The sequence below is a fragment of the Palaemon carinicauda genome, chromosome 13 (genome assembly GCF_036898095.1).
Source record: "Palaemon carinicauda isolate YSFRI2023 chromosome 13, ASM3689809v2, whole genome shotgun sequence".
Lineage (NCBI taxonomy): Eukaryota > Metazoa > Arthropoda > Malacostraca > Decapoda > Palaemonidae > Palaemon > Palaemon carinicauda.
The window spans coordinates 94398304-94425101 of NC_090737.1; the positions used below are offsets into that span (position 1 = coordinate 94398304).

At 35.1% G+C, this 26798-nt stretch overlaps 1 protein-coding gene across 1 annotated transcript; it reads right to left on the reverse strand.

The window, feature by feature from the left end:
- Positions 1-18360: 18360 nt before the first annotated feature.
- On the reverse strand, positions 18361-18873 carry LOC137651708 (uncharacterized). Its single transcript, XM_068384928.1, has one exon. The coding sequence runs from the start codon at positions 18871-18873 to the stop codon at positions 18361-18363; it is 513 nt and encodes a 170-aa protein (XP_068241029.1).
- Between the last annotated feature and the right edge of the window lie 7925 nt (positions 18874-26798).

Below are 26798 nucleotides of genomic sequence, written 5' to 3' on the forward strand. Positions count from 1 at the left end.
TTCTTCAATTGTACAAAAAGATTGCTTGTTGAGAAAGGCTTTTAAAATTACATCAATTCTGAAGAAGTGTTTTGATTCTTTCATTCGACCTTGTTTCGAGTATTGTTCTCCTGTCTTGTCTTCAGCTGCTGATTCCCATCCTTATTTGTTGGACAGGATCTTATGGTCTATTGAATTTTTTATTCCTTATCTAGATATCCATATCTAGCACCATCGTTCAATTAGTGCATTGTATAAGATTTTTTCATGATTCTAATCATCTTTTACACTCAGATCTTACTGGACAGTTCCATCCTGTTTGTAATAATTGACATGCAGTTAATTCTAAAAGTCGGGCCTTTTCCATCATGAGGCTCAATACCACACAATACTGTAGAAGTTTTATTCCTGCTCTGACCAAGTAGTGAAACCATCTTCCTAATCGGGTTGTTGAATCAGTAGAACTTCAAAACCTCAAACATGCAGCAAATGTGTTTACGTTGAACAGGCTGACATAAGCCTTTTCATATCTTATATATGAAATATATTTTTTATGTCGTTATTATTTTTAGAATATTTTATTCATTTGCTCATTATTTCTCATTTCGTTTATTCATTTCCTTATTTCCTCTCCTGACCGGGCTATTTTTTCCTGTTGGAGCCCCTCGGCTTATAGCATCCTGCTTTTCCAACTAGGGTTTTAGCTTAGCTAGTAATGATAATGAAAATAGTAATAAGAAGTGGTTTATTCAGCTTCCCTGGGTCCTCTTGGGACTAAGGACCACTCCTAAAGACGATCTAGATGCCTCAGCAGCTGGAATGGTGTATGGGGACCCATTTGTCGTCATTGAAAAGTGTTTTTCCATCTGCAACCTCCTCCAATAATCTCCTGCGCCTCTGTTACATTGTGGTAAAACTTACTTCTTGCTACCAGACTCAACACAGCAAATCAACACATACCGACAGCTCTGCAGTCATCAACGCACAATTTCCTGCGCAACGACAATAGGAAGCCACTGCAAATGCCCAGTATGACAAGTCTACCTTTGCCAATTAGGAAGTATCGTTCTTAGGGCACCATATCACTCCTGAACTAGTCCACCCCCTCCCAGAGAAGGTAGCCGCCATTCAGAACTTCCCCATGCCCTTGACCGTCTAAACATTGCAAGAATTCTTGGGCATGATCAATAATTATTACTAGCTCCTGCCAGCTATCCTCCCCAGTCATGCCTCCCTCTATGCCTCCATGAAGGAGAAGCGAAAAGACCTGAAGGGGGATCCCCTTCAAGAAGAAGCCTTCTACAAAACAAAGAATGTCCTTTCAACTTATACTGCTCTCACTTTTCCTATGTCTCATGTACCTCTCCTTCTCTCCGCCGATACCAGCGACGTTGCTATTGCTGCAGTACTCGAGCAGATGGTCAATGACTATACCTGCCCATTGGCCTTCTTCAGCAGAAGACTGTCCAAGACCAAATCCGGCTAATCTACCTTTGACCGCGAATTTCTGGTGGTGTTTTTGGCTGTCTGCCACTTTCACCACTTCTAAGAAGGTACACCCTTCATCATTTGCACGGACCACATGCTTCTGGCGTATGCCTTCACTCGACAGTCTTACGCCTGGTCTGCTTGTCAAGGCCAACATCACTATGACTTGACTGACTACGATTGCACCCTTCAAAAGATTCAGTCTACCAAAGATGTTAGACATCCTGCACGCCACTTTGTTTGGAAGACGTCTCCCTCGACGATTCCAATGCCACCCTTCTATGTGATGCCATTACTGGTAGACCACGACCATGTTTACCTGCTCTTATGTACCGACAGGTGTTTGATTTCGTTCATGGCCTTCTACATCCCTCTCGCCGATCTACTGCACAGCTACTGAAGACGAACCTCATTTGGCATGGCATTACTATGGAAGTTATGGATTTTCTCTGCGCCTGTACTTCATTCCAAACATTAAAAGTACATCGACACATGGATTCATGAATGAGTACCTCTCCTCAACCTCAATGTTGTTTTACCCATATTCTCGTCAACTTAGTAGGTCCCCTACTCACATCACAATGACATCATTACCCTTTTACCGTCAATGAAGGCTCCACTGACTGGCGTGAAGCCATTCCAATGAAAACTGCAATATCTACCTCATGTGCATCTGCCTTACTCTGAGGATGGATAGCGAGATTTGGTATCCCTGAGCATATTACTTCTGATAGGGGTGCTGTTATCAGCTCTCGTTTATGGACATCATTAACAAATCTCCAGGGTATCACGATACATCTGACAGCCCCCTACAACTCAGCTGCCATTGGAATGGTTAAGCGTTTTCCTTGCACCCTCAAAGCAGCTTTGTTGTACCGCTGTAATAATTCCAAGTGATTTACTCAGCTTTCTTGGGTCTCTCTGTGACTACGGACCACTCCTAAAGAAGCTCTGGATGTCTTAGCAGCTGAAATGGTGTATGGCAACTCGTTGGTCGTCCTTGTAGAATTTTCTTCCATTATCAACCTCCTCCAATAATCTCCAGTGCCTACATAACATCATGGGAAAATTTATTCATTGCCACCAGAAATACAAGCTGTCAGCAGAGCAACACATACTGACAGATCTGCACTCAGCAGAACCAGCATATTTCCTGCCAGGTGACCTGCCCAAAGTGCGCTTCTAGCTTGCTATCTCATGTTTCATTTTGTTCGAGTTTTTGGACGTTCTTGCTCACAAGTCTTTCTATTTAAGCTCGATGTCTGTTTAATAAAGGTTAGTTGCATTCTTTTCGCCTCTCTGTTATAACCTAACAGCCCACTCGCATAACATTTACACTGATCAAATTAAGTCCAACATAGAACAACAGAAACAAGCTAAAAAATGTTTCGTAATTCTGTGAGGAGGTTTCAACCAGCCCACGCAGGGGACACTGTGTTGGCACTTGTTCCATTATTGGATCACGGACGTGCAGAGTTTCCTAATGTATAGGCAGGTGTTTTTCAGGCATTGAATAATGGGACGTATATGCTTGGTACAAAGCACTGCCTGTTTAAACAAGTGCACACTCGCTACTAATTTATTCTCTGTATTAAAAAAAAAAAATCTTTTGATTGATGATGTATAGGAGTGTGAAGTAACCATGCAACAAGTAGCTATTGCAGAATCCTTGGGACACAGTCAGGGATTTGCTTAATGCTTTTGCACTAAAGTAATTTATGACCAGGTGTTTATAGTGTTTAAGGGGCATTTTTTATGCAATAGCCGATGCTAATGCAGGGCCTCCTGCTTTAAAAAGGTCAATATAGAGACATATGACACATGGACACACACCCGCTTATGGATTTAAGAAAATTTTCTGTAGGTTGAATAAACATACCTTTTAAAGTTGGATGTATTTTGTAATGTATTTTCTTTAATATATTTTACAGCCACTCAGCGTTTTATTATTTGCATTATCCTTTGCATGCCCTTTTTTCAGTAAGCTATTTGCTAAAACTTTTTAAGTTTTGATGAATTTGAAATTGTATTTTCTAAGAATTGAAAAACTTATTCTATTCTAAGTTACCTACCTTTTATCGTTCCCTCCTTTTTTCATCTTGTTATTTTCTGTTTGGATATTTGGTAAAATGACAAACGGTGATGCTGAAGAGTTTGTAGATTAAAAAAAAATTAGGTGTTTTTTAAACTCATTTTTGAGTAATATTGCCATGTAACAACGAATTTGGTCTTATTGAATAATTGCCGGGAATTTTGTGAAATGTCCAATATCCTAAAATGAGCACACACACACACATAAACACACACACACACACACACACACACACACACACACATATATATATATATATATATATATATATATATATATATATATAGAAGTATGAATATATATATATGTACATAAATATATATATATATATATATATATATATATATATATATATATATATATATATATATATATATATATATATATATATGTGTGTGTGTGTGTGTGTGTGTGTGTGTGTGTGTGTAGAACTTCAACCAGGCTGACATAAGTCTTTTAATAGTGTATATATGAATTATCTGTTTTAATGTTATGGTTTTTTAAATATTTCATTTCAATTTTTCATTGCTTCTTTTATCGTTTATATTTTCCCTTCTTTCCTTTGCTCACTGGGCTATTTTTCCCTGTTGGATCCCTTGGGCTCATAGCATCTTGCTTTTCCAACTAGGGTTATAACTTGGCTAGTAATAATAATCATGATAATAATAATATATAATATGTATATATATATATATATATATATATATATATATATATATATATATATATATATATATATATAGATACATATATCTATATATATATATATATATATATATATAGATACATATATATATATATATATATATATATATATATATATATATATATATATATATATATATAGATAGATAGATATATATATAGATATATATATATATATATATATATATATATATATATATATATATATATATAGATATATATATATATATATATATATATATAAATATATATATGTATATATAAATATATATATATATATATATATATATATATATATATATATATATATATGTATATATATATATATAAATATAAATATATATATATATATATATATATATATATATATATATATATATATATATATATATATATATATATATATATAAATATATATATATGTATATATATATATATATATATATATATATATATATATATAAATATATATATATATATATATTAATATATATATATATATATATATATATATATATATATATATATATATATGTGTGTGTGTGTGTGTGTGTGTGTGTGTGTATATATATTTTACCTTGTTAATGTGCGTGTGTATGAGGCTTCTTTTGTTACTTTAATACTGTTATACGTGAATTGTTCAATGTTCTCGTAAGGTGATACTCGGAATATGCCATGTATCATGTTTGATATAATAGTCAAGGGATTTTTTAATTTGATATTAGTATTTCAAAAAATATTTACATGTAAAGGTCTTTCATGAAATATAAACGTTGGTTTGATTTCCAACGAAACTTATGAATTTGAAAAATATGCAAAAGTGCGATAGACAGGCTAATATATCTTGAATGATGTTTAACAACGGCTTTTTTGTAACAAGTGCTTTGCATACGTTCTTTTGACAGTAGATTAAAAGGACATGTTCAGTACTTTTCTTTGTATGATAGCTCGTTTTACATATGATATTTTAGTGCATTTTGTCTTCATATAATATATACGGAACGTTTGAGTATCGTCAAATTGAACCTTTTATGAAAGGAAGTTATTGCAGAAAAGCAGTTCAGGTAAATATAAAATGTGTTTAAAAAGTGTTTTTATAGTTTAGGATTAAGTGCAATTTTTTTTTAATCGAAATTTCCAATATTATATATTCATGTTAAATTATAAGAAGTACATGAAAGTTTTTTCAAGGTTAGTAAATTAGTAACTGATTTTTAATCTGTGCTTTACTCAAGTATTTAGTTAATACTAAATTAAAAGGGTTTAATGTTTGAGAAATGCATTAAGTAGATAGAATATAAGTCTATTGTACTAATTAAACGAAATAAACAGAATATCACTTTTTTATGCAGGAAGGCTAATGGGACAGACAAAGCCTGCCTTTATCCAACAGACGTACAAATGAAATAAGATAAGGAGGATCGAAGGAAAATGTTCTGGTCTTATCCATAAAGAGGAAGCAAAGATAACAATAATCGGTTTATCGATGTGCATAAATATGAGTTAAAGACACTGCATCAAAATATATAATATCCCAGATTTTATTCGAAATTTTATTTTCAGTCTTTGCCTCTACGGCTTGTAAAAGTTACTTTTCAATTTATTCATGTACATATTGTTTTAGTTATCATTATTATGTTTGTTTATAGGCATGATGCAATTGTTTTCATTTCTTTTAACTCATTTTTCTGTCTGGAGATAATAACCAAAATCCGAGAACAGTATGTCTTGACTTTGCTTGTGTCCTCTAATGTATTTTAATATTCGTGGACGGCATGCCAATATTCAGGACCTTAAAGTTGCCTTCAGACAGTGTGATATTCTCTTATGCTGAGAAAATTTGGTTCATCCAATGGGGCACTAATCGGAGCTCGTTATTTCAGGTTTTAAGAAAACAATTATTTTGAAACAGGATGGCATTGCTAAGGCAAGATTAATGGCGGTGTATATTGGGACTGAGTAAGACTGAGTACCCTGCTTCTCATAAGTCCTGACATGAACGTGGAATTGCTGAAATTCAGTTAATACAAGTTTTTTGCTGGCATAACAACTGTTATTTGTGTTCGGTCTATCGGAATCCAAACTTGCATAATTCTATCTTTGATTGTCTTTTTACTCTTATGTCTAAGATATAAGAGGATGATAAAAGGTCTTATTTTGTCTTGTTATTGATTTCAGCTTTGCCCATAGGAAGCGGTTTAATTCTATTTTCATAATGATTGCCATGGCTAAGGAGTTTTGGACTTTGCCTCTTAATCACGATTTGAGCAAGCCATAAGTGAAGCTACTCACATATCTGGTAGCTGCTTGGAATTAGTATACACTAACTTCATTAGTGTTATAACAAGTAAGGAAGGTTCTCCAGCTGGGACGTCTGATCATACCTTAATTTTGTTAGCAATTAAGACTGAGCAGCCTATCCATGATGTGTCATACGCATATATATATATATATATATATATATATATATATATATATATATATATATATATATATATAAATCTCAGGCAGACTGGAATGGCCCTTTGAGTGATCTTTTTCTATTGAATTGGTCACATTTGTATAAAAGTGTTGAGCCTGTTGTTCTCTTGAATGAGAATATGGTCAACATGATAGATAGGCGTGGAAAACAAAAACAGGTTCACTGATGATTATATACGTGATTATGTAGGAGAAACAGAAGGCATATCATCTTTGGAAGGGTAATAGATCAGATTTGACACGGAATAACTATACTCAGCCAAGAGCTATTACTCACAGTGTTTATGCTTCAGTTTATAAGGGATACAATTTAACTATAAAAGAAACACAATTTGGTATAACCTAGCAACATAAGTGGTGAGCAACCCTTGAATCTGCACTCTTTGATGTGGATTTAACAGTTACTCATTTTGTACCTCATGTGTTTTACACGCTTTTAAACTATAACGGTTTTGTTTTTTGACATATCACTCGCTCTTCCCAGCACTAATAATAAACCAACCTGTGAAAGCATACTAGCTCATGCTTTATTTTGTTTGAGTTTTTGTAACATTCTTGCCAGCATGTCCTGGTATAAAAACTCAATGTCTATTTTATAAAGTTTAGTTGCATTCACCTCGCCTCTCAGTTACAACCAAAATGCTCACTCGCACATTGGTGACCCCGGTGTGACTCGAACACCCAGCCTTCTGATCTGGAGTGACCATCGGAGTGAGCAGCTCCCTCCTGCCTTCCCTCTCACTGCTTTGTCTTACTGTTGATGATGCTGCCTTCCGATCCTGACTTTCCTACCAGTGCTACACCTACCAAACTACTGCTCTTCGCAAGTATAGAGGCATGATCTGGTTACAGCGTCCAGAGACGCAGTTCCGCTTCAAGGGCGGGATTGGTTCGAGCACCATAGCCAACTATGTCCTCGTGGAAATCCCTGAGTACACTTTCAGGAAATCTCCGATTGGCTTTGTGAGTAAGGGGACACCACAATAGCTTACAACACTCTCAAAACATACCTCCTTGAGCAGTACTCACCATTGCAAACTGCCCCGTATAGCCAAGCTTTCCAGCTTTCTCAACAATCATTGGAGACCAAAAGGCTTTGTTCATCCTCAGGGAAATGACCAGTATCCCTCGCCTGGAACCTGTCACATACGGTTTTCATCAGGAGGTGTCCCTACTTCATGCCATTTTGATAAAACTCCTACCTGGACAGTACGCGCTGCCATACCGGATGTCAATATTTTGCTCATGACGGACCTGATGACCAAAGTGGATGCCCTTATGTACAGCCATTTCCCCACCTTCAAAACCTCTATCAACACATCCACTCATGATAAAGAGAACAACTTTTCAACATTGACTGAAGCTGACATGAATACGGTAAGATACAGACGCCCACGGCAAAAAACTGCCCACCACCAACCTATGCCACCACTCGCTCAAACCAAAACCAACGACCTCTACAGCCACTTATTAATGTTTATCAGCCTTAGTTATGCTACTAGCACTCCAAATTCACGGCTGCTGCGAAGAAATGTGCGAACGGTTGTCAGTGGCCAATAAACATGTAAATAGGCCATCACTTGGGGCAGTGGTCTCGCCTATTACTAATATTTTCTTTTTACATGATGCAAGTATGGGCGGGGTAGATACAGGTGCTTTCACTCACCAAGGGTTAGTTAATGCTGACTCTTACTCTTTGACACCTCTTCAACTCAGTATAGCCAGGAATTCTGAAAAATAGATTCTATATCTTAGTTTCAAAACTCAATACCACATTGAAAGGAGCTTTTGTGTAAAAGCACGTAGCATTTCTGCCCTTGCTTTCCCCCCGTGCCATGATATGGTTATAAGCTTTGAAGAGCTATCAGAAGATGAAGATATTTCAAAAGAATTTCTGTCGTATTGGTATTCTGAGAGTAAGAGGTAACAACAGAAGGCCAATGCCGTTGTTCCCAATTTGTGAGGAATGCTCATTCCAGAGTAGCATGCTGTGGACCAACAATATGATTTTTTCCCAAATATGTCGCCACAATATCATCTAACTATATATGCAAATGTAATTCGTTTTTGAAGGAGGAAATGCTAGTGCAAACAAAAATGATACAATTTTAATTATATGAGAGGCCTAATTAAAAAAAAAGATACAAAACTAGGAATGGTAAATTTGCTTCTATTGCATATAATGTTAACTAATTTTAAACATTTATGCTCATTTCTTTTAATTTTTTTATTTGTAAAATTTTCATTTTATCAATTTATGTTCATACATGTTGATCAATATTTTTTTTTTTTTTTTTTTTAATTTTGAGGCCTACTATTTTACTAGATTTGTTCTAAAGCAATATTGAAAAAATATCATTCCTTAATTGTTCCCTATGACAAAAACTACATTTTCTTTTAAACCAAAACCAACATTCATTTGTTATAAATGTTTATTTGGAGGAAAATTACCGTACAATTTTTCATAATTACAAAGGAAAAAAGTATATTATCATTGGCAATTTTCCCCACTGGCAATGTTCCGACTGGTAACCTCCCTGCTGGCAATTTTCCAACTGGGAATTTTCCGTGCACGAGGAAAGACATAAGCACATCATGGAATAATCAAGATCTGGATAACGTCGAAATATGACTCATTTTTATTAGTTTAACTCTGCCTGAATGCGGGTTTAATTAATATACTTGTGTTTTATTCTAAACTTTATGAAGGAAGGTACTAGGAAGCCTCGATTGCTCTTAATGACATTCGTAAAGGTTTATTAGAGAGTCCAGTTTGCTATTTCCATCCTAACTTTTGGAAGAATGATAAAATTGGGTAGGCAGATGATGCCATAGCCGAGAAAAATTTTTTAATTACTTTAATAGAATCATTATCAGTAGTCCCATTTGTCGTCGGCAACACGTCTATTGTTATTAATTTATAACTGCGTATTGCATTCCTTTAGCTATGATTAAAATAAGAAAAATAGAAAGTGAATTACTTGAAAAACCTTGGCATTGTCATCAACATTGATATTGAAAGAGAATTCGGATATCATAATAAAGTTAGTGACCACGAAGTACATTCGAGCTAATTTGATGCTTATAACTAGGAAGAAAAAATACGATTCGCAAATTTAACCTCTTTGACGATTACTTTATGGGAAACACTCTATCATGACCGGTTCTACTCTCATACACTGAACAGGTCATTCCTGGAACTTGCAGCATAACTTAGTCATCACCAGCGAATGCTGTTTGCTCGTAATGAATTTCAGATTAGATTACACTTATAATGTGTTCAATTCAGTGTGTAATTATCTGAGTGTTTATCAAACATGTTGGTCTGCATGTTACGCATGAATCGTCGAAATTAACCGACCCTCAATTGGAATATTGAACGGATGTATTTATTCAAACCATCGTGAAGAAATTGATTGGATCAATATGCATTTGGAATGTATTACTGGTTCCGAATCTCTATTTAGCATGAATAAGGGACGTTCAGGCATCATGAATATAAAATACATTTTTCAACAATCACAAAAGCAGCTTCAGATACCATGTTGATGAGTGTAAGATGTAAAATTAGGAAATTGATAATATTACTGAATTTCCATGAGGTGATGCATTCCCTTTCAATAATTAGCTGATGAGCTTGTTAGAATAATTACCAGAAATGAATATCTTAGGAGATTAATATAATTACAGTGATATGAGAACTAGTGGTAGTATTTACATTTATTATCATCATAAGTATCAAGTACATATATGAAGGGAAATTTTTAATGAATCTACTACGACGCATAAAAATCTAATGCGATGAACGATATTTCGAAGAGTGCAGAAGGCATAGTATTGAGCACATTTGCTATTAAGTGGAAGTTAGAGAGGAAGTGACTTCATATTAAAGGAGCCACGATTTAGAAATTAAGTTATATGTTAGTTATAGTCAGTTTATGAATTTTGTTTACTTTTTTTTTTATTAAATGAATAGAAATAATTTTAGTAACATCATAGGAAATTATGTAAAGATAAATTCTTTTATTAGAAAGATCCTTACAAGCAATTTGGGTCTAAGGTTTTGTGTTTACCATGTGACAATTAGCTTAATGCTTACCCGAGATTGGTTATATAATTTAAATGGGAGTTTTGGATTGCAGCGGGCATATATCACTGGAAGTTCAGCTACTACCGTCCTTTGGAAGATGGATAAAGGTTAAGTCTCCCCTTTTGCTCTGATATAATTGTTCTCTTCGATATCTCTCTTTTCTATGGCAAAATATATAACTTGATTGTACCTGAAATGATCTCAGGAACTGAAGAGTTAATAACGGTCTAAGCTGAGTGCAATTTTGTTTATGAATTGCTTTAACGAATTGAAGTGTTAAGAATCGTTGTGTAGTCGCTCAGTCTAACTGAACAGTTGCCTAGACTTTGCCTTAACATGCTGTTATGAAATAGTGTTACTAAATAATTTGATGGCAACCGGCTGTATAATCCAGACTCGAGCTCTGCATGTAGAAGCATACAGTATAAGCGTGTTTTGTATTTCTTTAATAGACGACAGTACATTCGTATTTTTCACGATTTAGGAAAGGCGAGTTTAGATTGAGATTTAATTTATATGATTATGTAATCTGTTAAGCGAAATTACACTTATATACCGGTTTTTATACACTAATGATAAATTTGTAAGAATTGTTTACTATTTCTTTTTCTTTGTTTTTGTATAAAATTAATTTTTTTGTAAGCCAACCGTATTATTCATTTTTTTTTATATAAATAATCTTTTTACCACCTCGTGTCGGGTCACTATTACTCTTAAAACTATCAAATTCGTAGGCCTAAAAAGTGTTCTTAAGTTAGAGCATTTTAGATAATGTATTATGATGATTTCTTTATGGACTTGTAAAAAAAAAATCACCGGCTACATAACATTCGATTTTTTTTTTCATAAAGCAATTCCGTATCAGGTCCAGTAATTCGTTGGGAACACACACACACACACAAACACGGACGCACACACGAACGGACACACACGCATATATATATATATATATATATATATATATATATATATATATATATATATATATATATATATATATATATATATATATGTTTATGTGTGTATGCGTGTGTATACATACATATTATTCATCTCTTTTTCCGAGAATGGTACAACCTTTCGATTGTAATGAAATATTTAGGTATGGGTTCGTTATTTTTTTTTTCTTAGCTTCATCCAGCTGCCTGAACATTCACTTCCAGATGGTGGAATTCTCAGCCTTATTCTTTAGTAGGAAAAGTGCGTCCACTCTCTTTGACTAAGGATAAATTGGACTATTTATTTTCCTTATATTGTCTCACAAAATTTTTTACATATCTAATTGGTTAATTGATTTATGAAATTTATATGATCGTTTTGGATACGTGTCGTATTCTGAATATATCATTCATCTAATATAGGGAATAAGCAATTGTCCTGAAGGCTGATGGTAGCATTGCTAAAGTAGCTACAGAGAAGCTTTAGCTACATAAAAGAATAATGATATTTACTTGAGATTTTTTTTTTTTTGTAAGAGTTAGACACAGTTTGATCTAATAACAGCAAAAGTCAAGAGCAGGTGGATATTGAAATATCTATGCCAGACATGAAACATGCTGAAACCCTTGGGGAGGCAGCAGTGAATTTTATTTCTTAACGCTTGATCAACTCTGCTATTTCCAATTCCAGATGGAGTCCCCGAACGACTAAGGAACCATAGAAAGTTTCTTGGATTGGCATAGAATGATCAGGTGAGCTAGCTTTTATGGAGGATATCTTCCTTGGATATTTACATTTCAATAACACAGTAGATTGAAAACTAACATTACCGTAAGTATCCTAAAAAAATAGTTCAAAACACATTCAATCACTCATTTTCTCATCCTCTGGTTTTGGCTTTATTTTAGTTACGTCTACTTATTTGTGTTTCCAAACTTGAGTTTTCTGTCTTAAGTATGGCATCTTGGCTGTGAAATTGAATGTTTCATATTTCCTATCAGGATTGTTATTACTATTACAACTCTTTCGGGCATTACAAACCCGCATTGATATATCATTGTACAGTTTATGTAAAGAACAATAGCTTACACACTTTTTCCAAAGTACCTCTTATACTAAAGCCTGTCCTCCATTTTATTTATCAAGTGTTGGGGCAGAAATTTTCTTCAGTTGAAGAGGCATTTTAAAAATTAAAAGCGAACGCTCCCGTTTTTAGATATAATTTGACATATGACATTCTCAATGCCCATGCTTTTTTGACACCTTATAATGTTTCAGGTTGTTGTTATCATCATCGATACAATGAAGGATTTAAACTTAATCATAGAAAACCTCCATTCAACATATCTATATCTAATACCTTAATTCACATATCAAGATACGAAAGAAAATAAGATAATTGAAGAAAAGATTGAGAAAAGTACACCCATATCGTCAGAAATTATGTCAGTGTAATGACGAGTTGAGACTGTCAGACTTGGATCTACGGACTAAGAAGTCTAAGATGACCTCATTCGGCGTTCTAGGAGAGAGAGAGAGAGAGAGAGAGAGAGAGAGAGAGAGAGAGAGAGAGAGAGAGAGAGAGAGTTCGGAATAGAAGACGGAAAAGACGATATCGTTATTCATTGCATTTTCTAATCAGATATCAAGACATTAATGGTAATAATAATGAAAGAAAAAAAAATGTAAAATAATAAACTTAAAACACTGACCGTTATCTTGAATAGGAATGCAGACAAAAACAAGCTTTTATGGAAGATGCATCTTTCACATTTTTAAAAAGGAATATACAAAATAGAGCTAAAAGTTTGCTTTTTTAGAGAGAGAGAGAGAGAGAGAGAGAGAGAGAGAGAGAGAGAGAGAGAGAGAGAGAGAGAGAGAGTTTTATTGATGTTGTAATTATCAAACGATTCTAGAGCTTTATTTCCAATTCAGAACGCGCCACTCTCTCTTTTCATATGGGAGTCCACCTTACGTTGGGAATGCTATATGATATTACGAGGAAGTATTCTGGCGCAGTTGCTGTCACCCTTCATCCTTCGTGGTCAGCTCTGTCACCCATATCATGCTGCAAATTAAACTGTTGTTTGCTAACGAGAGAGAGAGAGAGAGAGAGAGAGAGAGAGAGAGAGAGAGAGAGAGAGAATGCACAAATTTTAATTCGTTTCACTAATATATGAGATTTTAAAAGTTTTTTAAGTATTTATAATTAGATGGTAAAATAATGCTGAACGGGACACTTAATATTACAAATAGGGAAAAGGGTTTTAATGAAGAGAGAGAGAGAGAGAGAGAGAGAGAGAGAGAGAGAGAGAGAGAGAGAGAGAGAGAGAGAGAGAGAGAGAGAATTCGCACATGTTTATTCATTCCATTAATATATGATTTTAAATGTTTTGTAAATATTTAAAATTAGAAGATGATATGATGACGAACGGGATACTTAATCTTAAAAATAAGGAAAAGGGGGTTTTAATGAAGAGAGAGAGAGAGAGAGAGAGAGAGAGAGAGAGAGAGAGAGAGAGAGAGAGAAGTAAATGCTTGCCTCCAGTCATCTTTGTTATTATTCCTCTTTTTTCATCTTTATTCACATTATTTCTTTCGGTGTAGGCTCGTTTTGGTCGTTTGCTTATTACTGCACCAGCCTCTGATTGCAAAATTATATTGTCCTTGATATGGTTATCCGATTGAAATTTTGATTTATAATGTCTCCTGGTCATTGAACTTCCTGCCTCTCTTATATTTCTCTCTTAGGTTTCTGTATTTTATCTTCTTTTATTTTAAAGACAAGTTTCCCCTCACTTCGAAGGCGAAGTCTAACATTGCATGCTATTTGGGTTGTGGTGTTTCTTCATAAATATTTACAAGGAAAATATGAGCCTATGTATCTCGCTATTCATGCCTGCAATATTAATAAAGTTTTGCATTTGTTGCCTTCTTCTGGAATACTAGTAATTCTAGTGGCTTTTATTTTCATGGTTAATGTTCATAGTATTACACATCGTGTTTTTTCTATATTAAGATGAGATAAAAGGTTTTAGCGAAATATCGTAATTCCAGTGTGTACATATCATCTACAAAGAAGAGTTACCAACACGACAGCGGACTTTGCATAAAGTTAATCTAAATAATTTTTTCCTCAAAAGTATTTGTGGTATCAATTTTATATAACAAGCTGGTTGACTCATACCTTGAAAGTCACCAATTATGGCTTAATGTTTTGTTTAATTGTATGTATTAATTTTTTCATAATTATAAGGATTTAAATCTATTTTAATTGTAGAATTTTTATTGTTTGATGGAAGAGACAATGTGTGAAATGATTCAAGTTCCAAATGTTTGCTGAAGTGATTCGGTGGTTCAATTTGGACAGCAGGAATTTATTATACCATCTATAAAGTTTTCAGTGCTTTAAATGTGAATACAGTCATCTGTAATTTTCGTTTTACCATGAAAGTTAGATAGGACTAAAAATGCAACACGCTTCTGAATTCCTGGATGGCGATATACCAGAAATAAGGGTCAAAGGTTGTATATTTTGTGTAATAATATTATTATAGATATAGCATACTACTGGACTGAAGATAATTTTCACCATTTAAATCATTGTTAATATTATATTCCATTTCTTAAAACAACATACTTCTGTGTTAGCTATAACCTCTGTTACTATGAATCACCAATTATTATTCTCTTGTTTTTGGAACGAAATGAACGATTCGATTTCATGCTGATACGATAATCACTGCCTATTGAGATTTCTTATTATACAGTGTACAGACGAACCGTTAGTTTGTTATTTAGAGACTCGTGAATACAACTAACTTCATTTCAACAGACAGCGAGCTTTTATAACAACATTTTCAGTGAAGAAGGTCACAAAAACTCGGACAGATCGATGTAAGAAGATACAGGCATAAACTACCTATCAGAACAAAGAAAAAGAAAATCACACAGAAATATCGTTTCAGTGTACAAGGACGTGTGATGCATGTGCGGTACACCAGTCTCACTGACAGTAGGCTTCTTTGCAATGCCATGATATATTTTTTTCTCTATCTAAAAATTTATTGACAAATGGAACATGCACCGAAAATGGAATAAAAACAAAATATCACATGAACATTTTGTGTAATACTTGTCTTTGTGATTATTGAAATAGACACCTTATGCCCAATTACTAATCTTACCAGATTGTATATACAATATATTCCTGCGTTACAGGTCTGTAGAATGAATTCTTTAGAATCGTGATACTTTGAAAAAAAAATACATAAATGTAGATAACCCAGGGAAGTAAACTATCTTTTCATTACTTCTTCAATTCCTAGAGGTCATAGGGAGATCTTGGGCTTAGAGCTGAACTGAAGATGTTTTGAAATAAAAAAGGAAAGTGGGTGAAATGTTTTCCCAAAGGTAGAAGGATCAAAGGTAAACATTCCTTCCTCACAGTATAGATAAGAGAATATCTTTCACCCATCCAATGGTCTGAAAACGACTTAAAGAAACCAAGAGAGAAGAATGAAAACAAGACAAAACTCACAGCAAATAGGAAATCACCAGCTCGCTAGATCAAGGGAACCATCGTCCACCTTCCATCTGGTGGCTTGATTTCTTATTCTTCTGGTCATCCTACCGTAACCTCTCAGGAGATACGGTTTTCGTAGGGCCCTTTCGTGATGGGACAGATGTTACTTCTCCCATATCTTGTTCAGGAGGTGCCCCTTCTGTCTGGTCATATTTTGTTAAGGAAAGGAAGAGGTATTATTTCTAAAACCTTATTTTCTTGACCAGAGTTGTGAACATTGGCCTGACTATGTATAGATAAATGTGTGTATATGTGGCTTCTGGAGCTAACTAAAAAACTCAATAGCAGTACCACGAACCATTGTCCATGACTTCGGTGAGTATATATATATATATATATATATATCATCGTCATCTCTTACGCCCATTGACGCAAAGGGCCTAGGTTATATATCGTCAGTCGTCTCTATCTTGAGCTTTTAAATCAATACTTCTCCATTCATCATCCTCTGCTTCATGATCCAAAGCCATGGAGGCCTGAGTTTTCCAGCTCTAAAAGTGCCTTTTCGAGCCCAGTTGAATTTTTGTGAACTAATCTCTCTTTGGGATTGTGAAAAGCGTGTCCAAACTATCTCCATCTATTCTTCACCATGATATCATCCACATATGGCACTTGAGTAATCTCACTTATGGTTTCATTTCTAATCCTGTCCGGCCATTTAACCCACGATATTCTTCCGAGGACTTTGTTCTCAAATTTACAATATCTGTAGGATATTGTTTCATTGTCATACCAAGACTCTTGTCCATACATTATCAATGATACATCTAAACTGATAAATAGCCTGATATTTATACGTAATTTCAGGGATTTGATTTGCACATTTTACTCAACCTAGGCATTGCCTGATTTTCTTTTTATCAATCTTTTATTAAATCCAATTCTAAACACCTTGTATTAGAGATCATAGTTCCTAAATATTCAATAGATTCAAACTAATTAATCCTTTCCCTATCTCATTTTACATCGAGTAATCTGTTATCATCTCTGTCTTTTTTTCTATTTATCTCGAGCCCAACCTCATGTGATATTTCATGCATTCTGGTAAGCAATTATTGCAAATCCTGTGGTGCTCTGCAAAAAAGGACAGCGTCATCAGCATACTCTAATTTCCTATTACCAATCTAGTCCAATCCTTCTCCCCCACCCCAAACTGTTCTATGCAATGCAAAATTAACGAGGAGGATAAACAACATAGGTGACAGCAAAATCCCTTGAAGTACTCAGTCGTTCAGTGGATATTAATTTGATACGACTCCACTAACTATAACTCCCCACAAAATTGGCCCATGCACACTATCAAACTCTTTTTTCATAGTCCACAATTGCCATCAAAAGTTGATTTCTTTATTCTACACATTCCTGTGCAACATATCTTTAAAGTATGAGGCATCTGTAATACTGCAATCAGTCAGGTTTTTTTTTTTTTCCGATATTCCTAGCTCCATTCATCAGGTATTGCCACCCCCCGCCACATTATACAAAATAATCTTGTAAGTATTCTGGGAGTCCCTTAATTTCCTGTCAATATCCTCTCAGGAGTTATTCCATCATATCCACGGGCTTTCCATCTCTTGAGTTTTTTATTGACTGCTTCGACTTCCTATACACTGAATTCATTCTTGGGCACATCGTGGTCTTCGTAAGCTGGCGGTATATCAATCAAAATATTCTTTTTATATCTCCTATTCATGACTTCATTAAAGTGTTTTACCCAACGTTGTCTTTCTTCATATTTTGTTGTTATAACAGACCCATCCCTCATTTTTAAGCAATTTTTACACCACAGCAACTCCCTGAATTCATAGCGTTGACAGCCTCATCTGCTTTCTTGTGTAAATATTCTCTCCTGTCATTCCTAGCTTTTCTTTTGACCTCACTTTCAATATTGGAATAATTACCATGCTCTATATTGTAATTTTTATTACTTCCTGGAAAACATTCAACAAAGAATTTCCCTCTTTGTGTTCTTTTCATAGTATCCCAAGTATCATTTGATATCTATGGCTTTCTCCTTGTAACTGCATGGTCTAAAACTTCTCTACCGACTGACTGATCTATATTCTTAATACCACACCATTCTTCGTTAATTGGCTGTTCTTCGTCTCTTAAAGTCTGTAAGACTGCTAATTGATTCCTACAAACAATTGCAAAGGTTGCTCTATGTTCATCTTCTGAAAGCTTAGTCGTATTAAACTTATGCATTCTATCTACATTTCTATTGGGTGCTTTCAGTTTTAATTTCAGTGTAGCAATGAGGAGCTGGTGATAACTACCAATATCTACACCCCTATAGTTTCTTACAGTTTCCTGAGTCCTCTTTCTCTCCTTATTGATGTTTATATTATCTATTTGATTTCTGTGATTGCCACATGGTAAAGGCCATGTATATTTGTAGATGTCCTTGTGCTGGAAAAGAGTTCCTCTAATAACAAGATTGTTTGTTGAACAAAAACTTATAAAATGTGCTCCATTTTCATTTGCACCTTCGTCAAGATTCTTAACATCCATCATATTCTCTATTCCTCGATTATTCCTTCCAACTTTAGCATTGATGTCATGGATAAAAATTTTCATATATCTCTTTTGTATCTTATCTATTACACTCGGCAATTCTTTATAATATTCATCTTTCTTATCTTGAGGGGAATGATTTTTTAGTGGACAGGAAACTATAACACTGATATTTTACTGCTTGAAATGTACGAGTAACACTATACTATTTACTGCTTTCCATTCCGTTAATGCCTTTTCTGCTCTAGGTTTAATCTTCACTCATACCCTTTCTCTTGCAACTTTATCTGTTCATATATATATATATATATATATATACATATATATATATATATATATATGTATATATACATATATATATATATACATAAATATAAATATATATATATATATATATATGTATATATATCAATATATATATATGTATATATATATTTTATATATATATATATATATATATATTCATATATATACATATATATATATATATATATCTATATATATGTATATATGAATATATATATATATATATATATGTATATATATATATATATATTATATATATATATATATATATATATACATATATATATATATATATATATACATATATATATATATATATATGTCCTAATTCTTGTATTAAGATATGTGTTGTACATCAAGGTAAATGAATTCTATAATCATGAGAATTCTACAAAACCTAACTATTAAGTATGTTGTTGTAGCCAGATTTCATCTTGCTTGCGAGGGGAGTTAGTTGCCTTTGGTCATTCAAGTAGACAAGGCGCTCACCTGAGAGAGTGTCAACTGTACAGTGTACTAATGAACCTTTTGTAATAAAGCAAAAAAAAAAACCCCATGTTCTGATGTCTCATTATCCATGGACATGGGACATATTGGTGTCAGGTGTAATAATAAGTATGGTTGTGTATACTGTGAGCGAAGTTATTTTTTAAGCCGGTAAAATAAAAGTTCAAGATGCCTAGATACACAAGAAGTAACATAGCAGACACTGACTCTGCGGGAGATGAAAACGGAAGAGCAGTGTATAGCGTTGCTGAGGAAGAATATAGACAGGAAATTAGAACGCAAGAATTGGAAAATAAGTTAGATAACTCAGAAGAGTTAATGAACAGATTCTTGGCTGAACGAGAAGAGGAGCGGCGCGCAACCACAGTATATCCGACATACATGATCGAAGTCCAAACGCACACAAGTGAAACTATACATACACAGCCTAGTGGAGTTACGCAAATCGTAGTTCGAATGTTGCTAGAATTCCAGGCAAGTGTTAGGCCTTTTGATGATCAACGGCCCAACGAAGGGTTTCAATCGATTGAAGTGTTTTCGAGAGACTTTGAAGTAGCCACATATGGGTGGTCGAAAAGAGAAAAAGCTATTCAAGTATTTAGATTGCGGAAAGATGCTCCGGCATGGAGATAATGTGTTGGCCACAAGACAGTTTAGGTAGTTATACTGAAATAAAACAATGTTTAATTGAGAAAAGGGCCTTGCCTGATGGGAGAAAGGGGGACATGAAAGAAAAATACAAACCAAAAATTCGGGAAGGTGAATCCATTCTTAGTTTTACAACTCGCATTTTCGCGATTGCGATTCATTTGTTACCCGGAGTGCTAATCTCCCAGAAGGTGATAAAAAAGCAATTGCCCATAATCATATTAGCAGATTAGTAAACCCGTATTTATGTGGTTATTTGTTTGATGACAATCGCTCGTTTGCAGATGTAGTGAGCGCGATAAAAACATTTTAGACAGCTTGACAGAGGAAAAGATGACTGGGAATAACTGGCCCGATTCTGAGAAGTTGGCAGCCATGAGAGGCACTCACCAACTCCCAGATGCTGTCAGTGTCGGGGAGAGGGGCACTGATGAGTGGAGTGCCCCACCCAAGGAACCGCCTCTCTGTGACACTTGTCAGGCCTACGGTCATCTATCTTGAGAGTGCCCAGCAAATAACGCAGAGGGTGAGAGGGCTGTGGCACACTCTCATCTCCCCCCGCCCAACATCTGAGGAAAAGGAAACAGAGGGGATACGAGGGTGATCAATGCCCCTTCCCCCACACATTACATCAGAAGCAGCATCCGAGGCAGCGCTCCCATCGACGATGGACTTAGTAGAGCAGGCACTGGGACCCTCATTGGTATTCCCGACTTCACCCCCGCAGGACTAGGGAGCAGCGGTGTTGCAGCTGACGTCATTGGCCCATGCCCCATACATCGTATTGGCCGGCTAGGAATGTTAGCAGTTTGAATTGACCTGCCAGATAAATCCATTCAAGTGCTGATCGACACAGGAACCAGTGTTTCTTTAATTGAAAAAAGATTCTCCTCAAACCTACTACAGTCAGTAGTATCCGTCGTCCTCGACATGCCAGGAGAAAAAAAACTATGTATAAACCATACAACGATCGTCAACTTTAAGGTGGGATCTGTGAAGTTTACACTTGTTTTTTTGTCTTGCCCACCTTGGGAATTGCAGGAATCAAGGCTATTTTAGGAATTGATTTAATTTCTAGTAATCAAATATGCATTTTTGGGGGAGATACAATAACAGTAAAAGCAGGAGGGTGCATTTTGCCAATAAAAAGTCATGAGAGAGTAAGTGCTTGTGCGGGCATGGAGAAACATTTAAGTAAGGTAAAAGCTGTACCTGAGAGAGGAGAAGTGTTGTCTCCCTAGACACTTACGAGCATATCAGTGACCCAGTGTCACCGTCTTCCATAAGGAACCAATGTCATTGTTAAACCCCATGACAATTGGGCGCATATAATCTTAGAGGGCTTATTGGAAATGAAAGAGAACAGAGCTGATATAACGATGGTTAATTTGTCAAATAAAAGAGTTGTGTTAGGAAGTGATTCTGTGTGTGAATTAGAGATATGTGAAATTGCTAATAATGGGATGTTGGGAGCCACAACTGCAGCCCGCACAGATGAACGCACTCAGAATTTGATTATGCAAGCGGGAAAACTATGTGCGTCAGAATATCAACCTGTAGTTAGTTACATTGTCAATAATTATTCCAATCTAACTGCAATTGGAGATGAGCCACCCAGGAGTATTAATCGATTTCCATCTAGCATTGAAACTGGGCAGGCGGAGCCGATCAGGTCAAGGCCTTATAAGGTACCCATTCATTTCTAGGGAGAGAAGGAAAGGAAAATTAATAAATTAAGGGAACTAGGAATAATCGAGGAGAGTGAATCCCGTTGGGCTTCTCCAATTGTATCTGTTAGGAAAAAGGATGGCTCGGTAAGATTGTGTTTTGTTTATAGGAAGTTGAATGCAGTCACAAAGGATAATGCATTTCCATTGCCTTCGATCAAACAATTACTTGTGAAGGTACGGGATAGTAAATATTTTACAACTGTTGATTTAAAGTCTGGATACCATCAAATACCTATTCAGAAAGACAGTAAATGTAAAACACCATTTATAGCTAACGATCAACTATTTCTGTTTAATTTTCTTCCATTTGGTGATAAAAATGCTCCAAGTCATTTCTCTTGAGTAATGATGGCGGTTTTGTCTCCCTGAATTGGCCATAATGTTCTTGTTTATTTAGACGATACCATAATTACAGGGAAAATGGCCGAAAAAAATAATAATAATCGTAAAGTTTTAGAACTACTGCGACGTAATGGTATGAAAATAAATTTGTCAAAGTACAAATTTCTCTATAAACAGGTCGAATTTTTAGGTACCATAACCCCAGAAGGTATCAAACCCTGCCCCAGTAAAGTAGCAGCTATTAGAGATAGCCCCAGGCCACGTACCCCTAAGGGCGCCCATTCACGCACCGGTACTACCAGCAGGTCTATGGTTTAGGGCGGAGCTTCAGTGGCCGGACGACTGAAATTGTACCCATACATTATGCAGCGGCAGGCGGCCTGAGTGAAATCAGGTTAGTCTACTCTTGGCCATCAATGGAGAAGGTGTTATCAGAGAGGGAGCTGCAGATTCTAGCTCTTTGTATTATAGCTTACGAGAAACGTAAGCAGCCGCGAAGGGGGAAAAGGGTTTGGATGAAGGAATGGCTAGCCAAAACAGAAGTACTACCACACACAAACCTGTTGTCACATTTAGTACGGGAGCGTCATGATTTTCTTAATTATCTACAAATGGATGAGTGTACATTTCGCAAGCTTTTAGACCTTGTGGTACCACATATACAGAGGAAAGACACTTGCATGATATGTGCTATATCTAGGGTTACCAGATTTCAAGATAAGCAGTCCGGGACACTCTTAAATCTCACAATTCTCAACCTATAGTATTTATATCTAGATAAATTTATACACATAGTATATATACACACAGAGATCAACATATAAAAATCTAGGGGGATTGGAAGAAGAAACGGCCTTACGTGACCTCTTTTACTAAGGAGATTTGACCTCTTAACAAGCGAGATGGATTAAAAGATTTTTAAGTTTAATATAAAGGGTTTTCACCACATAGAAGGTAAAGCTAACAAGGTAGCTGATGACCTCTCTAGGGGTGCAGTAATAGGAGTAACATCTAGGGTGCAAAAGAGGAACAAAGAACTTAACCAAAATATTGAAGACCCCCATCAAAATAGAGAAAACAGAGACGGGATGTGAATTCTCCTCGGGAGGAATCATAATAAGTGAGAGAGAGAGAGAGAGAGAGAGAGAGAGAGAGAGAGAGAGAGAGAATACACGCATTTTTATTCGTTATATTATGACATCATTTCAAATGTTTAGTAAATCTTTGAAATTAGAAGGTAAAATAAGGATGAACGGGACACTTAATCTGACAAATAGGGGAAAGGGGTTTAGAGAGAGAGAGAGAGAGAGAGAGAGAGAGAGAGAGAGAGAGAGAGAGAGAATGCACGCATTTTTATTCGTTACATTAATACATAATTTCCAATGTTTTGTAAGTCTTTAAAATTAGAAGGTAAAATAATGATGAACGGGACACTTAACCTGACAAATAGGGCGGGGGGGGGGAGAGAGAGAGAGAGAGAGAGAGAGAGAGAGAGAGAGAGAGAGAGGCTTGTTTCTAGTCATCCTTAGTATTCCTCTTCCTCTTTATTCACATTATTTCTTTCAGTGTAAGCCCTTTCTTTATTACGGTATCACCCTCTGATTGCGAAATTATATTGATATGGTTATCCGATTGACATTTCAATTTTTATAATTTATCCTGGTCATTGAACTTGCTGACGTTCTTATATTTATATTTGGGACAGCGAAGGTTTCTGTATTTTATCTTCTTTCATTTTAAAGACAAGTTTCCCCTCGCTTCGAAGGCGAATTCTAACATTGCATGCTATTTGGGTTGTGGTGTTTGTTCATAAATATTTACAAGGAAAATATGAGCCTATGTATCTCGCTATTCATGCCTGCAATATTAAAAAAGTTTTGCATTTGTTGCCTTCTTCTGAAATACTAGTAATTCTAGTGGCTTTTATTTTCATGGTTAATGTTCATAGTATTACACATCGTGTTTTTTTTTTTTTTTATATCAGGATAAGATGAATTTTTTTAGAGAAGTATCGTAATTCCAGTGTGTACATATCATATACAAAGAATATTAACCAACACTACAACGGACTTTGCATAAAGTTAATCTAAATAATTTTTTCCCTCAAAAATATTTGTGGTATAAATTTTGTATAACAATCTGGTTGACTTATACCTTGAAAATCACCCAGCATGGCTTAATGTTTTGTTTGTTTAATTGTATGTACTCATTATTTCATAATTATTTGGATTCAAATTTATTTTGATTGTAGAATTTTTATTGTTTGATGGAAGAGACAATGTGTGAAATGATTCAAGTTCCAAATGTTTGCTGGAGTGATTCGGTGGTTCAATTTGAACATCAGGAATTGATTATACCATCTATAAAGTTTTCAGTGCTTTAAATGTCGTTGCAGTTATCTGTAATTTTCGTTTCACCATGAAAGTTAGATCGGACTAAAAATTCAACACGCTTCTGAATTCCTGGATGGCGATATACCAGAAATAAAGGTCAAATGTTGTAGTTTTACTGTATGTGTGTTAATATTATTATTGATAAAACATACTACCTGACTGAAGATTATTTTCCCCAATTAAATCAATTTTAGTTTTATATTCCATTTCTTAAAACAACTTAGTTGAGTGTTAGTTGTAATCTACTTCCTGCATGTTTTGGTATTATTATGAATCACCAATAATGATTCTCTGTTTTTGAAACGAAATAAATAAATCCATGATGATACGACAATCACTGCATATTGAGGTTTCTTGTTATCCAGTGTGTAGGCGAACCGTTAGGTTGTAACTTAGAGACTCGTGAATACAACTAATTTTATTTCAACAGACAGCAAGCTTTTATAACAACATTTTCAGCGGAAGAAGGTCACAAAAACTTGGGCAGATCGATGCAAGCAAATAGAGTCATGAACTAGCTATCAGTACAAGAGGGAACAGAAAACAAAAATTATATAAAAAACAGAAATACTGTTACATTGTACGAGTGTGTGTGTGTGATGCATGTGGGGTACACCAGTCTCACCGACTGTAGGCTACCATGAAATAACATTGTATATTTTTTCTCTAACTAGGAATTTATTGACAAATGGAACATGCATCGAAGACCGAATAGAAAACAAATATTATATGAAGCTATTGTGTAATACTTACTTATGTAACTATTGAAATAGACACCTAATGTCCAATTACTAATCTTACCAGATTGTATAGACAATAAGTTCCTGCGTTACAGGTCTGTAGAATGAATTCCTTAGAATGATGAGTATTAAAAAAAATATACATACAAATGCAGATAGCCAAGAGATGTAAACTATCTTTTCATTACTTCTTCAATTCCTAAAGATCATAGGGAGCTCTAGTACCTGGAGCTGAACTGAAGATGTTTTTGAAATAAGAAAGGAAAGTACGTGAAATGTTTTCCCAAAGGTAGAAGGGTCAAAGGTAAACATTCCTTCCTTCCAGTATAGATAGGAGAATATCTTTCACCCGTCCAATGGTCTGAAAATGACCCAAAGAAACCAAGAGAGAAGAATGAAAACAAGACAAAACACCCAGCAAATAGGAAATCTCCAACGCGCTAGATCAAGGGAACCATCGTCCACCTTCCATCTGGAAGCTTGATTTCTTATTCTTCTGGTCATCCTACCGTAACCTCTCGGGAGATACGGTTTTCGTAGGGCCCTTTCGTGATGGGACAGATGTTACTTCTCCCATATCTCGTTCAGGAGGTGCCCTTTCTGTCTGGTCATATTTTTTTAAGGAAAGGAAGAGGTATCATTTCTAAGACCTTTTTTTCTTGACCAGAGTTGTGAATGTTGGCCTGACTATGTATAAATACATGTGTGTGTGTGTGGCTTCTAGAACTAACTAAGAAACTCAATAGCAGCACCACAAACCTTTATCCACGGATTTGGTGATTTTGTATATATATATATATATATATATACACACACATATATATACATATATATATATATATATATATATCTATCATCGTCATCTCCTACGCCCATTGACGTAAAGGGCCTAGGCTATATTTCGCCAGTCGTCTCTATTTTGAGCTTTCAAATCAATATATCTCCATTCATCATCTGCTACTTCACGCTTCATGATCCGAAGCTATGTAGGCCTGAGTTTTCCAACTCTAATATTGCCTTTTCACGCCCAGTTGAATTTTTGTGAACTAATCTCACTTTGGGATTGTGAAAAGCGTGTCCAAACTATCTCCATCTATTCTTCATCATGATCTCATCCACATATGGCACTTGAGTAATCTCACTTATTGTTTCATTTCTAATCCTTTCCGGCCATTCAACCCACGATATTCTTCCGACGACTTTGTTCTCAAATTTACAATATCTGTTGGATATTGTTTCATTGTAATATCAAGACTCTT